Below are 16,182 nucleotides of genomic sequence, written 5' to 3' on the forward strand. Positions count from 1 at the left end.
GGCAAGTATGACAAGCTTAGGAGATTGCTTGGATCAGTGCCATGGCATGTACAACTGCAAGGGCTGGACGTCGATAGAGCATAGGAAGTGGTCAAGGAGCATTTACAGGAGGTTATGGCTGATTGTATATACCTAGGATCCGAATAGTAAAACAAGTAGTGGTTAAATGGATGAATAACACCATTAAGCTTGAGCTGCAAAAAAAGAAGCTACTGTGGAAGGAATTTAAAGAAAGGGGTGACCTGCAGGCACACGAATGGTATAAAGTGCAGGCCAGAAGGGTAATGAGTGTGGTAAAAACAGCAAAAGCAGATTATGAAAGGAAACTAGCTATGCAAGCAAAAGAGAATCCCAAACAGTTCTTTCAATATGCTGCAAGCAAGAAAAAAACTGTACATGGAAAAATGATTTTAAGGAATGATGATGGTAAGGAGGTCACTGAACCAGTCGATACAATGGAGTGTCCAGGTGGTAACATTGAAAAATTGAAGGAGCCATTAGTTTATAACGGGAATTGTGATGAATGAAGTGGAGGTGAATTACAGAACCTTAATGTGAATACATCTGTGGGATTGGATGGTATACCAGCACGGATCTTGCGTGAAGCAGCTAAGGAATTATCAGTGCCCTTGACCATGTTGTTTAATCTGAGTCTCGGGTCTGGTTTAGTCCCAAAGGCATGGAAAGAGGGGGAAATAGTTTCACTGCATAAAGGAGGATCCAAGACTATGGTTGCAAATTACCGACCGATCAGCATATCAGGAGTTGTTGTCAAGGTCTTGGAGAAAGTAGTCAAGAGAAAAATACAGGAATGGATTGATGAAAATGAGATACTGTACAGGGGACAGCATGGCTTTGTAAAGGGTAGATCATGCCTGAGTAACTTGCTCAAGTTTTATAACAAGGTGACGGCTGAACTGGATAAGGGAAATGGGTTTACAGTGATACTGCTGGACCTGGCAAAGCCGTTTGACAGGATACCACATGGAATTCTAATCCATAAACCACAACATATGGGAATGGATATAGGGTTGGTGAGATGGATAGATGGGTGGTTGATGGAGAGATATCAAAGAGTGGTTTATTCAGGAGTGGAGTCCAAAAGACGGCCTGTGACTAGTGGTGTGCCGCAGGGTTCTGTTCTTGGACCACTGCTGTTTAATCTGTTTATTAACGATATAGGGAAGGATCTAAGTGGAACAGTTCATTTGTTCGCTGATGATGCAAAGTTCGGGAGGGCGATAGTGAATGCAGAAGATGTCAAAGTCTTGCAGGATGACTTAGATAGATTGGAGTTCTGGGCTAAGGAGAATGGATGTCAATTTAATGTGACAAAATGTAAGGTTATGCATTTTGGGGTGAAAAGATTAGCAGCAGTATACCACATGGGTGGAACTGTACTCCAAGAGATTGATGAGGCCAGGGACTTGGGAGTGTTGGTGGATAGGGAGATGAAGTTTAGGGGGCACATTGCGAAAGTAGCTAAATCAGCTCATCAACTCACTTGGTTGTTGAAAAATACCTTAACGAGCAGAGACAAGCAAGTTATTGTACCTCTGTACCGAGCCTTGATAAGACCTCATCTTGACTACTGTGCCCAGATTTGGTCACCTCAGTTCCTTCTTGATGGGGAGGAGGTGGAGAGGATCCAGAGGCGAGTGACTAAGATTCAACCTGTTCTCATATGGTTCATTCCATAGCAGGTCTACGTAATGAACCACATGAGAACAGGTTGAAGATTTGTGGGTTGCAGAAACTGGTTGATAGGCGGAAAAGGGGAGATATGATTGCGACATTCAAATTGCTAAAAGGATTCTATAAGATTAATTCAGAGGATATTTTTGAGATCAGGACTGGTGGTGGGAGAACTAGGGGACACCTATGGAAGCTGGGCAAGAGTGTGGTTAGCAGTGGTGTTAGAGTTGGGTTCTTTACTTTTAGAGTGTTAAATGAGTGGAATAAGCTGCCAGAGTCTGTTGTGGGTGCTATGACAGTGAGCGAGTTCAAGGCAGGGTATGATAGATACTGTGAGAATGTCATATAGTCGTGTGGACATGATCTTAAGGGCCTCCCTCGATGAGTCTAAGGACTCCTTGGAGTAGCCCGAAAATAATAATAATGACCGAAAATGTTGTTTCACAAGTAAATGTCCTCCCAAACATACAAAATACTTGGTAGGCAGTATCTAACAAACTTTTAAATTTATCCTGATCCACAATAGAATAAAACTCTTGTAAAGTACTCTCCATATGCTTGATCGGATAGTTTTCAGAACACTGGAGATCAATAACTTCCATCCGGAGTTCGACAGAAAATGGATCCTCAATCACTTTTATGCGGACTTCGTCTTCATTACTCAATGGCATTCTTTTCTGAAACTCCTACCTTAGAAGTGATATGTATTTCTTATATTTTCCACCTATCAATGAATGATATTCTGATGGAATATTCTGTCGACAAGTTAAGAAATGTGACATATCCCCCTTAGCAAATTGATTTTCAAACATTCATTTCATTTTGAATGCCTTTATAAGAGATGTTAACTGAAAAACAAACTTATTTTTTCCTTGAAGCTGTAAGTTAAGGTCATTCAAGTGACCCAAAATATCACACAAGAAAAATAAATCTTGATTCCATTCTTCATCCATTATTTCTGGGAATTTTTCCATATCTTCTTGAGATTCCAAAAATTCAACTAGTTCATTTTTTAGAGCGACAAAGCATGACAAAATTTTATGGCTCAACCAACGTACATTAGTGCGGTATGGTAGATCCCCATACACGGCATCATTTTTTTCTAGAAACACCTGAAACATTCTGTGTTTCAAACCACGAGCTCAAATATAGTTGACCAGAGCAAATACTACTTTAGTCACATGATCAAACTGCAAAACCTTTGAACATAACACCTGCCGATGTATTAGGCAGTGAAATTTTGTCAATGGTTTACCTGCATACTGTTCAATAAATGTTACAGCACCAACATTTTTTCCACACGTAGATGAGGCACCATCAGTGAAAACTGCTACTAAATTGTTGAAATTTAAGGATAGTTTTTCGGTTACACACATCTTTACATTATCTGCGATCTCCTTTCCAGTTATTCCTTTCATTAAACACAAACCAGCAAGCTCCTCTGTCACCTCAAAATTCTTATTAACGCCTCTTACATATATTAAAAGCTGTGCAGTATCTTTCACGTCAGTACTTTCATCCATAGCAAGCAAATAATAGACAAATTCACTAGCCAATTTTTGCAGGTTATCTTGAAGATCCTCGGCAACATCAGCCACCCTGCGCTGAACAGTCATGCAGGACAAATTGAAATTTTCAAAATTATTTTTCTTATCAGGACACAATTCGGAAACAGCAATCATCAGACACTTTTTTTTTATCAACTCTCCCTCAGTAAATGATTTGCCAGCACAAACAAATGCTCGATGTTCTGAATCTATTTTACGCTTTTTACTTGTGATATTTTTAAGCTTACCTTTGTGGCAACTTTATTTGAAGATGTCACCACTTTTTTAAAGGCTTGTTGCTCACTGCTAAGAACTTTCAATACCTTTGCTGCTTTTATTTGCTTTTCACTTGCATCCAACTTGCCAAGGTTAGGATGTTTTGATTCAAAATGACATCTCAGATTGTACTCTTTCAGCACAGCGATAGATTCCCGGCAAACAGTGCACACTATTTTGTCCTTAAACAACGTAAAAAAATATTTGTTTGTCCACTCAGGGTTAAATGCTCGATGTTCCAAATCTATTTTACACTTTTTATTTACTTAAGCTCATTGTGTCGAGATTGACAATATTAATTACAAAAATCTAATGATGAAAAACTCACAATAATGCAAGTTATGGTAACAGTTATGTAATGTATTGCTCCAGATATCACATTATCACAGAGATGTAACTTTGAATTTCCCTGCAGCAACACTAGCGCTAACAAAATATCGAAGCGATTGTAATAATTTGTTACTAAATACGACAGTGGGAATAACTCCAAATGCAATTTATTGTCGAGTTGAAAGAAACCTGGTTGTAAAATTAATCCCATGAATGTAAACATGCAGAGTCTTAGTAAAAATTTAATTCAACAATAGGAAAAAATAGTCTAATTTCATATTCTCCCATATGATTAATAATTCAATCAGGCAGACGGGTCAAATTAAATAGCATTGCGGCCATATGTTGTGCAGGTCTGCCATATAGCAATGCCTATTTTCTTAAGGAGCTCCTTAAAAAAATAAATATTGCTATATGGTATTGATCAGTACACTATAGTTTAAATAGTACCATATTTAAAGCAATATATAACTTAAATTTGTCAGCAGTTTAGATATTATATGGACATCTCTATGGATGTCCAAAGATATTCCAGGAGACACACATACACTAAACATTATTCACACACCTTTCATACTTCTCCTTAAGCTCATTCACTGACAAAGCAATCTAACTGCCTCTGCAATCCATTCCACTTATCCACTAATCTCTCTCTCTCTCTCTCTCTTTCTCTCCCCCCCCCATGTTCTGTATTAAAAAATTTCTCTGCATCAAATCCTATTAAAAACATTTTTTCATTATACGTTCCCTTCTGCCTATCAATTAAATTTTGTAACCCACATGCCTTCAACCTATCCTGAGAGGGTATAATTACACATCTCATCCTCAAATCCAGGCAACCAAATTTGCGCATCACAGAAGATGTGATTGTATCAGTCCTCATAAAAGCAAGATAACCTCCTTATTTACCTACTGCTCAGTGTTTTTATTCAAATGATCCTTTTGAGCTATCGTGCTGAATTTTGTAAAATGTCCTCTGAACTGCAACTCCCCTATCCACCAACTCTATGAAATTACCCTCATCAATTTTCTGCAGTCCAGTTCTGTCAGTGTAATACACAGTTCGTAATTTTTTCATTCCCAAGTACATGACCTCACGCTTTGTTATATCAAACTGAAAAACATTATCCTCCACTTAATCTTGCAAGATTTCTACATCACGATTATTAACTATTCTGTTTCTAGTTCTGCATCATAAGCAAACAGATGAATATTCTCCCTCAAATCATTCCATATATCATTAATTATAGAGAATGAATAAAATGTAAAGCAGAGTAAATAAATTATACAGAAACTGTACTGGATTATCATGGTATCTACACATCTCTTAAAGGTATGTAATAAAAAGAAAGTCATTTGATATGAACTCATGTGAATGGCAGGCTGATACATTATCTTTATTGTTATTTACAATCTATATAGATCATGTCATTAAGGAAAGGAATAAATCCAGCTCTTTATATGCAGATGAATAAGTTCTGCAGACTAACTAAATTGAATAACTACTGAAAAAAACTGATATGAAAATCAGTATGATATGACAGTTTTAATACTGATTTTCATACCAGTTATAATAAAAAAGGTGAAATACAAAAAAAAGTTAACAGAAATCCATTCTGAAAAATGATGAAACCTAAAAGTCAATAACTTAATTTTATCAACACTCACAAATGCATAAACAATCTAATTAGGGCAGTCATTAATTGGAAAGCAATTAATCATTAAGCAAAACTGGAAGAAAACCCATGAGATAGATAGATGGACACAATTAGGTGTGCTATAGAAGCTAGTAATACATAATTAAAAACAGTCTGAGAAATAAAACAAAAAAAAAATTGAAAAAAAGTAGTAAATTGTATTAGATTATCAAGGTATCTGCACATAAAATTTTATTTAGATGATAGATGAATTTCATAGCTTAGTGAGACCATCACTTATTACATTATATTAATGTACTATAGGCTAATAGCTTTTTGTGGGTGAGATTCACATTAAAAAAACTATTGTGAAGCTATTATGAAAATTATAAACATTCACTTCTCTACTAATATTCTTTCAACTCTACACACTTGAAATTCAGGAGAAATAAATGTTGTAATCCACAGGTAGTGCCTGTCTTCATGGCACTACCTATGGATTACAACATTTTGCATTTGTATAACTACAAACCTCTAGATAGTTATACACGGTTATAGCTCTACTTCTAGATAGCTATACATACTTTCACGTTATAATTTTTTTAATTAAACATTTTTACATGTTGTAAGGCTATAAATAATCAAGTTTTGGATGACTTCAATTTATAACTCTTTTATTTAAGTATTAATGCAGACAAACAGAAATCCTATGTATATGCATATTCATTGAGACTAGAAAAGAGGAAAACTGAGAAAGATAACCTTATTTTTTTTGTTGTTTTTGCTTCTGATATTTCCAAATATATCATTTTTTAACACTTTGTAAAACTAGCTAAACAAAAGTCATGGGAGGACTTTGGCAAGAACATAGAAAATAAATATCAAGAAGGTGTGCAAAATATTCTGGACGTTGTTGAAGAAGCTTAGAAATGGAGGAAAGAGTGCTGTAAAAGGAGTTAGAGATGATAAAGGTGACATAAAAATGGGAAAAAAAGATATCCTTGGAGTATGGAGTAATTACTTCGAAAAATTGCTAAATGAAACAAGCAGTGATAGTACAGTGGTAAATAACACTCAACAGGCATACATTTCTACTTGAAATAGAAAATGTTACATTTCTACATACTTTTTCTACTTGAAGTAGAAAAAGCCATCAAAGGCTTGAAATGTGGAAAGGCAGCAAGCGTAGATGATATTCGATCAGAAATGCTGAAGTATGGTGGTACAAAAGTCTTACAGTGGCTGCACTGCATAGTTCAGAAGGCCTGGACAGAGGGGCCAATTCCAGATGATTGGAGTAGAGCTCTCATAGTACCCATATATAAAAAGAGAAATAAAACTGAATGTCAGAATTACAGAGGTATTTCTCTACTGAATGTTCCTGGTAAGATTTATGCTATACTTGAGAAACGGTTGAGAAGAATTGTGGAAGATAAGTTTGGTGAAGAACAACCTGAATTTAGGCCAAATAGAGGCTGTCAGGATCAGATCTTCACTTTATGACAAATAGCGGAGAAATCATGGGAATATAACAAAGATCTGTATTTAAGTTTTGTTGATCTGGAAAAGGCATATGACAAAGTGTCAAGAGAGAAGCTATTCAATATGCTACAGTTATATGGTGTCAATGGGCATTATATCAATAAATACTCAGTCTATATTTGAGTTGTAAGTCAGCAGTTAGAATTGAAGGAAGTACAGGAAAATGGTTTAATGTTAAATCTGGTGTGAGACAGGATGTACATTATCCCCTCTGTTAATCATTATCTATATGGATCACATTATGAAGGAAAGTGGTATTAAACATGATATCAAAATTGGAGATGTTAACGTCAGCTCTTTGCTTTATGCGGAAGACGTTATACTTCTAAATAAATCCGCTACAAGTTTGCAAGATTCCCTGACTAAATTGAATAACTGTTTTAATAGATATGGTATGAAGGTCAGCAATAAAAAGACAAAGACAATGAAAATAGGCAGAATCATTGAAAATGTCAACTGCCAGGTTGGCAGGAAAACAACCCAGAGGAAGATCAAGATATAGGTGGATTGATACAGTACAATGTGCCTTAGACGATAGAAATATAAGATCTGATAATGTTGGAGTCTTGACAAGTAACAGACTGATTTGGAGGAAAATTGTAGATAGGAAGTTAGTAATGATGTAAATTTTTCATGTAGTACTCTCTCATATCCTGTACACCCCTTTGAGGGTACATGGCAGGAATTTGATGATGATGATCATTTTTTAACTTATAGCATCTTAACACTGTGAATGGATTGAGGAAGAAAAAAAAGTCATTAACATTGTATTCAAGTATCTACAGACTAATTTAAAAAATATTCTTATATAGAAAGCTTATTCAAAACTACAGAAGGTGAGGTATGAAAGCTGGTGTAATGAGTTTGAAACTGAAAAGGTTTAGACAGTGGCATAGCAATGGGGGAGGGGCAGGTCTGCCCAGGCAGCACTTTTTTTGGGTCTCACCTGAGAACACAATTTTATTTGTCGATGATTCTTTTATTTATGTTAACTTAGTAGTTTTTATTACTTAATTAATAATTAGTTTTTAACAACTATACAACTAAAATAAATAAAATATAAATATAACAAAACTGTTACATTTCCCTATCATACTATAATTCAAATTCTTAAAAATAAAACAATAAAATTCATGGCAAGGCTATTGCTTTATTGGTTTATTGCCTATACTGTGGTAGCTGCTTCTCAGCAGCGGGCACCGCACAGTCAGTACACATTTGCGGAACGTAATTTTTATTTTTTTTTTCTTCTCCTAATTTTGCTTATAACAGGCGATCGACAGGATTTTAGGATCCCTGGTAATAATAACATCTCTGTGTTTCTCTATTATATCAGGGTTTTTGCTTAATCCCTTTGATGCGTTTATGCAGTGTATAAAAATTAACAAACATGATTTCATTTTTACCCTAAAAATGCTAAAATGCCTGATTCATCATCATTAGTTTTTTTCTAATCTGTTACATTTATATCATTTGTCTTGTTATTGAAACCGTTGAAAAAATATTTATTATATTCTTTATGTATGGTTAGTCTTGAGCAGGGGTGACAACCCTTAACATGCCTGCCAAACATGGCACGTCAACAACTTTCTTCCGGCATGCAACCCAGGGCTCATCTTAAAAAATAATTAAATAAAAAAATACATTTTAAACATCTTCGCTCATACATATTTTAACTTAATATAATACAATTTTATTAAGTACAGCGATACCAAATAAAAATGCAATAAATAATTAAACCCAACCAACTGTTTTCAGTAATAATAAGTAATAAGAAAATTAGAAACAAACATCCTATTTCTAAGCTATCTATATCTCTGCGATATACTGATGTACAAGTTTTGTCCAGTTCAGTTGTTGCATCAATCGTCAGGCAGCCAGACTTGGTGTGACTCCTTTACCATCATTTGATATATCTTTTCATGTTTCGTAAAGAACATATCCGTTTTCTAAAGTGTATTTGGATTTTATTAAATCATAAATCATTAAAATATGGATTGGAAGTATTTATTGTCAATTAATATATTTAACTTATTAGATATAAAAGCAAATTTCCTCTACATTGCCATAAACATACTGTATTTACTCGATTATAATTCACACTTTGTTCCCCAAAAATTAAAGCTAAAAATCGTGGTGCGAGATATATGTAGGGATTTTTGGAAACTAAAGTTTTCAGTTTTTTTCGTAAAATCCCCGCATATATTGCAATTGCTATTTCCTGCCTACAGATCAGTTTCCTTGTGTGCATCCTTCCCAAATAACACTATCTGCTTTTCCATTATTTCAAGCAAAAATTACCAGTAGTTTACAAGACTTGAGATACTTAATGAACAATCCTTCACGAATGACTAATGAACAGACAGCTATAGTACTAGGCCAGTAAAGATATGTGCATATGATTGGTGCGGTATTAACAAAAGATCGCACGAGCCAAAGATAAAAGTCAGCAGACAATTTTTGAATTGAAATGCTAATTCTCCTCAACCAAATTCAATATCTGAAAGTGCCATAACAATATTCACTACATATTTCTTAGCTTTAACACGTTTATGAATTTTAACACTTTCTGTTGATTTTTATTGTTGCTCTGCATTTGAGCTGGGGGACAGACTCCCACACATCTAGTTTTTAGTGTTTGCCAGTGCAGCATAGGGTTTTGCTTGAGGCTAAATAGCATAGGTTCTGTGGGAAGGGGACATGTGATTCATTTGTTAGTGCCATTTTTATTCCAGCTGTCTCTAATTGCACTATTTGTTGAGAAATATATTATACAGACTGCAAATGTTTGTACCTTATTCAGTGATACAATAAAACGACCTGGGTCTGCAGACATATTGGGTAGTAGGGAGTCACTATTGCCTTGACGTGAACGTGATTAAACTTTTGTTTTCTGTGCGAGGTATAAGCGAAACTTTTCAATTTTTTTTTTCCGCAAAGTAAAATCAGGTTTTGCAAAACAATATCAAGTTATACACGAGGGCCAGTTATATTCCAGTAAATATGGTAAGTTATTTTTAAAGCTATGTGAAATGTATTAACAATATTCAGGATTATGAAGTGTTGTCTGCACGTGGTTAGATTGCATGTGTACCCTTCTCTTTCATTTGAATGTGTATAGGTCGGCTTATAATTCTACTAATTTTTGGTTTGCTTGAATTTAGTTGGTATATGCAGAGAGTGATTATGATGAGATCGAGTCCAAATTATAATTTTTGTTAGTGTCTAAATGTTTCTGTCCACATTTTTATACCCCATAATCCGATTTTCATTAAAGTTATAAGCTGTATGAATAAAGCAATTATTTAATTGCTTCCTTATATATATATTTGCTTCCTGCTCTTTACAGATTGAGCACAACCACCTGCAAAGAAAGATAGACATTCAAATGAAAAGGATATTAGACAATTTAAAGAATACTGGACTGAAAAAATGTGGCATGATTAAGAAAGATAATAAAGCATTATGCATTTTATGTCCCGAATCAGTTGTTTGTAATACTTCTTCTGTAAAGAGACATTTTGAAACTGTTTATAAGAAATTAAGTAACAAAAGTGAGCCAAGAATAAAGAGAATTAATTTCTCATGAGCTGAGCAAGACAAAAAAAAAGTCCTATACTTTGATGAAATTCATTTCAGGTAGGCCTAGTTCCAATTTAATTATTGCTAGTTTTGAGGTTTCAAAAGTTATTGCCCAATGTGGAAAACCTCAGTAATGGGGAGTATATTAGGGAAGCATAGCTAGAATGTGCTCTATTCCTTTTTGATGATCTTTCAGAAAAGGTAAAAATTATTCAGCGCATTAAAGAATTGTCTGAGTAGAAAAACAATTAAGGATAGAACACGTAAGTTGGAAAGGAATACAGCAGAGTAATTAACAAAAGATTTGGCTTCATGTAAGTTCTTTTCTATTTGTGTTGATGACAGCAAAGACATTATATCATCAGCTAGGCTGGCAATCTTTGCTCGATTTTGTAGGGATGACGAATTATGCAAAGAGATGATTAACTTTATAACACTACATGAGCGTACATGGGGTTGAAATATGTAAAGCAGTTAGGAACGAATTATCTATTCGGCAAATTGATATTTCAAAAGTGGTATCCATTACAACAGATAGTGTGCCCAGCATGATTGGTAGGGAAGCAGAATTTGTAAATCTGTTTGCAAAACATGTTGATCATACACTAATAGGTTTTCATTGCATCCTACATGAGAAGAATTTATATGCAAACGCTGGCCTAAAGGAACTTCAAGAAGTGATGCAAACAGTAACCAAAGTTGTTAATTACATTTCTGCACTTGCTTTGAATAAAAGACAATTTCAGTATCTATTGAACGAAGTGGATTCAGTGTACAATTGACTAATAATGTACAACAATGTCTGTTGGCTTAGTCGAGGTCTTGTTCAGAAACGATTTGTTGAATGCCTGGATGAGATAAATCTCTTTTTGACTGATCAACAAATGTCTTATAAAGAAATGTATGACATCGTGTGGGTTTGTAAACATATTTATTACAGATTTTTGTGAACATTTAAATAACTTGAACCTCAAAGTACAGGATACGAAATTATCTTCAAATAAACTTGCAGATGTTTTCGTGGATAAATATGGAAGATTTTGAAATGCAGTTGATTGATTTTCAAAGTAGCTCAATTTGGAGGCAGAAATTTGTTTTCAAAGTTGACTTAGAAAATATTGTAAAGGATCGATTAGAGACGGGAGTAACAGAGAGAGAGAGAGAAGTGTGGAAAAAGGGAAGAATTCTAAGAATTGGAATCCTATTCCCGAAAGTTTTGTATGTTTAAACATCCTTGCAACAGCATTAATAACAATTTTTGCATCTACCAATTTTTGCATCTACGTTCTCAGTGATGATCTTTGTTAAGTCTTGTAAGTCAGGAGTAGCCTTAGATATGAAACTAGTAGTGCATGTATATCTCTAAAGGTTATAAAATATAAACCTGATATAAATTAATTGTCATTAGTGATGCAGCAGCAACAGCAGAAGTCTCATTGATGCTAAATAAATAAAACGTCCACTATTTTTCTTTCTCTAGTTTTGATTTGATGTTTTCTGCTAAAAATAGTAAAGATTAACTTCTGTTTAATATAATATAATATGTAGGTAAAATAAAATTTATTTTCTTTGTATTTTTATGTATTACTCATAAGGGATTAAGAAATAATACAATTTTTATTTTCTTTTATTGTGGTTTAGTCAAGTAAAACGATTATGAGATTGTGCACTGCAATATATTGGAAAAACTTGAAAAAAACTTATGTCTGATTGATCTCTATAAAAAAAGCAGAATTATTGTTGACTCTTCTGCTGATTAAAAATTACATCTTTAAATTGTGTGGCTTTACATGGCAGCTAGAATTACTTAAGTGCAAATAAAAAAATATTCATACTAACAACAGGATAGGACTTTTAAGTAAAAATTCTGTCACTAATTTTTTTAACATTCATTCAATCTTTACAATAATCACTCTTACAACATTCTTTGATTTTACCATTCTAGTGTGATTTTTGATTATTTGAAAAGGTCTTCTCAATACTTAAAAGTCACCAAATAATAATATGTTCTCCAAAATTTCGGTTGGCACGTGAGAAAATTTTGCATCAAAGATTTGGCGATTTTGGCATGCACAAGTTGCCCACCCCTGGTTTAGAGTCTAGATTTAAACAAATCTATCATACTACTGCTGCGCATTTAGGAGTTTACGGTGATCAGGGAGCTGTGGCGAAAACGCCAGCTAGTCTTACCAGCGGTGACGGTGACTAAGCCTCAGATTGTCAGAAATGCTACATGCAGTGGCGGCCCGTACATAAGTACTGCGACACTGCAGCACCCCAAGGAAAAATTGAAAAAATTAAATTTTGTTTGCGTTTATAAATAATAACATGCTTATAACATTATATAAATGCAATACAACATGTTAAAGGTTGCAGCTTATGTTTTGACATTGATTGAATAGTTAATAATTGGAATTGTTCGATTAACGCTTTAGATTACAAAACAAATGCACTGCGATCTAACGCCGATATTTGTTCGCGCTTGTCATTGCACGTTACGTCATTCCCACACTGCTCAAATGGCAGTGTATCTTTAGTATGCTTACGTGCCTTTTTTCTGTGAGAGATGAAACGTTTATTATTGGTGTGTGTGCGTGGTGAATTATTTTTTGTAAATCTTATTTTATTTTGTTAAAATAACATAATTATTTATTTATTATAGATACAAGTCTCATCATAATTCAGCCTTTCTGTATTATTACAATATGAAATATAATTCTTTTCATATTGTCATTGTTGAAAATATTAAAAGAATTATATTTTTTCATTTGTTTCATGTAACGATAATTGTGATCGAAAGCTGATAACAATGCTTATTGTTATCGGCTTGGTGAGGATGAAATATTTTTAATAAAGCAATTTTTAATATGGAAATTTATTAATTACTAAATTCGTTACTGATTAGAGAAAAAAAATGTTTTTGTTTTTTTTTTGTATATGCAGCACCCCCCCCCCACTTAAAATTTTCACTGGCCGCCACTGACTATACATCTTTTTGACTTTTTTGTAGTATTTTTGGTGTATCTTGAGAAGGGCAGCAAACTCAGGGACCATCCCAGGCGGCAAAAGCTCTAGCTACACCACTCAGTTTAGAATACAGCAGGAAAATTAAAAATTGCCAATATAAATTAAAATTTCATAAAACATGCAATACTGACTCAATATAACTGGAAAGTGCAGTGAATTAGCTTTAGAACAGTCACTACTTAAGGTAATTCAATGCCATGACAGAGAGCAAGTGTCCCTCCCTTCTCCCACCAAAAAAAAAAAAAAAAAAAAAAAAAAAAAATCAAAGTGAAAAAGTCATTTTTAATGCAATTAGCAAAAAAGTCAATTTTGTTTTGTTTCAATATTTCTTACATGTTTTAACTATGCTTAATTTAAGAAAGAATTTACCAAAACAAAATGCCTTCTTCATCCAAAGAATGAAGAATGTTTTGGTGGGGTATATCTTGTGTTTCTTTCTGCTTTAAAATTGGTTGGACTGGCATGGGGAAATACTCATAAGCATACAACATATATAAAAGATAAATGAATACTGAGATACCATGTTGTAGCCTGACAGGAAAGATAAATGATGGGGGGGGGATTACTTAAGGATAAGAAAAATATAAAATGAGAAAATTTAGAATAAACTGAAGCAGAATTAGAAAAAAAGAGAAATACAATTAGAGAAAAATATATAGAGAATATAAGTGGAAAAATTAATTAGTGAAGGAAGACAAGTTCCAGAAAGGAAAAATATAGAACTAATTGGAAAGTAAATATGAAATGAAAATTATAATGCTAGGAGTGGAATTGAAGATATGATGCATGGCAGTTGATAGAGGAAAATAAAGTGTATAAAAGCCATAAATACACCACCCCCCAGGTTAATTTATTTTCGAACAAAAAAAAAAAAGTCAAATCTGTTAATGTATAAATACTTCATTATAGAGTTCATAAAATCTCACCTTTAAGTCATATGAACTGGTTGTTGGTATTGCACCATGAATACCTTGGTCAGCAAGGAGTTTATTCAGTCTAGAGGACAAGCTAAAAATACTTCCAAGATGCGAGTTTCGGGAACTGCAACTTAAAAAGAAAAAATACTTGAAGCATGTATTAATAACTTCTCATTAGTCTATCAAGAGTAGGTTAATCTTTTTAACATTAACCATTATTATAATCATGCATATATAAAAGAAAACATAATACACAGAGGGCTAATTTGTGTGAAACCTGGTACTGACACTAATATTCACCATATCACTGAAATATGAGCTTGCACAAGAACAAATGATCATGAATGACAATCTAATGATACAATCTGCACTACCACTGCTGTTTTTAGAGACATACAGCTGCAAAATTTGAAAAATCTATACTCGATATCTCAACTAAATTTTATAATAGGTGACTAATGTTTTGGACAGAGGAGATGCATATATACAGTGTTTTTTCTGGATTTTGCAAAAACACTTCATAGAGAACATGCTGAAAGTGAGCAAGGTGGAGATGGATAGTCAGTTGATAGCTTGGTAACTGGAACAGCTGACTGACAGAACCCAGCAAGTTGTGTATGGAGTGCAGAGTCTCATGGAAAGGGATAAGTGGGATGCCACAGGATTCTGTTGTATGGACTACTGTTATTTAATTTATATATCAATGATACAGTTTAAAATTTGAAAGGAGATATTCAACTGTTTGCTGATGATGCTAAATTAGAAAGAGCAATGTCAGTAAGTACTGACATGATATTGGAAGACGATTTGAATAGGTTGATGCTTGAAGCTGAAGAATGTGCCCTCCATGGAGTCGGCAGACTCATCGTGGGAAGTTCATTCAACTTGCAACATATTTATCATACTGACTCTTAAAATCCTTAAAACTCCTCGCATTAAGAACACATTCTGGTAATGCATTCCATTCACTGACAATTTTCAACGTAAAAAATCTACTCCTCACACCCTCCTCTTCACCACATTTTTACATAACTTCCAGGAATGACCTATGGTTCTTCTCTTCTCACCTTCTATCATCATCATCATCAAATTCCTGCCATGTACCCTCAAGGGATGTACAGGATATGATAGTACTACATGAAAAAAATTACATCATTACTAACTTCCTATCTATAATTTTCCTCCAAATCGGTCTGTTACTTGTCAAGACTCCAACATTATCAGATCTTATATTTCTATCATCTAAGGCACTTTGTACTGTATCAATCCACCTATATCTTGGTCTTCCTCTGGGTTGTTTTACTGCCAACCTGGCAGAGAACACTTGTTTTGCTAATCTTTCTTCGCCTATTCTGTTTAAGTGACCATACCACCTGCGATTAGCTCTGCTAATGCATTCTTGGATGCTGACGTCAAGTTCTTTCCTAAAATCCTCGTTTTTAATATGATATTGCCATTGATGCCATCTGTTCACGCCTCTAATCTTTCTTGGGACTCTCATATCTGCAGTCTCTAGTCTTTGGTCAAGTGTTTTACTTCTGATCCAGCTCTCAGATCCATAAGTTAAAACTGGTTTGAACACTGTCTTGTATACAGCTAATTTAGTGTTTAGACTAATTTCTCTCTTAT

The 16,182-nt window shown here is 34.1% G+C and overlaps 1 protein-coding gene across 2 annotated transcripts in view; it reads right to left on the reverse strand.

Moving 5' to 3' along the window:
- LOC150104987 (trafficking kinesin-binding protein 1-like) overlaps window positions 1-16,182 on the reverse strand; it is a 231,964-nt gene that overhangs the window by 13,246 nt on the left and 202,536 nt on the right. Inside the window, exon 16 of one of the 2 annotated variants that reach the window (XM_090396090.1) lies at window positions 14,563-14,677. In XM_090396090.1, the coding sequence (XP_090252216.1) occupies window positions 14,563-14,677 (115 nt within the window). Of the gene's footprint in view, window positions 1-14,562; window positions 14,684-16,182 lie in introns of both variants that reach the window. The other variant, XM_090396089.1, reaches the window with a different exon arrangement.

The sequence above is a fragment of the Typopeltis vanoorti genome, chromosome 7 (assembly GCF_054136105.1).
Source record: "Typopeltis vanoorti isolate ZY-2024b chromosome 7, IOZ_Tvanoo_1.0, whole genome shotgun sequence".
NCBI lineage: Eukaryota > Metazoa > Arthropoda > Arachnida > Uropygi > Thelyphonidae > Typopeltis > Typopeltis vanoorti.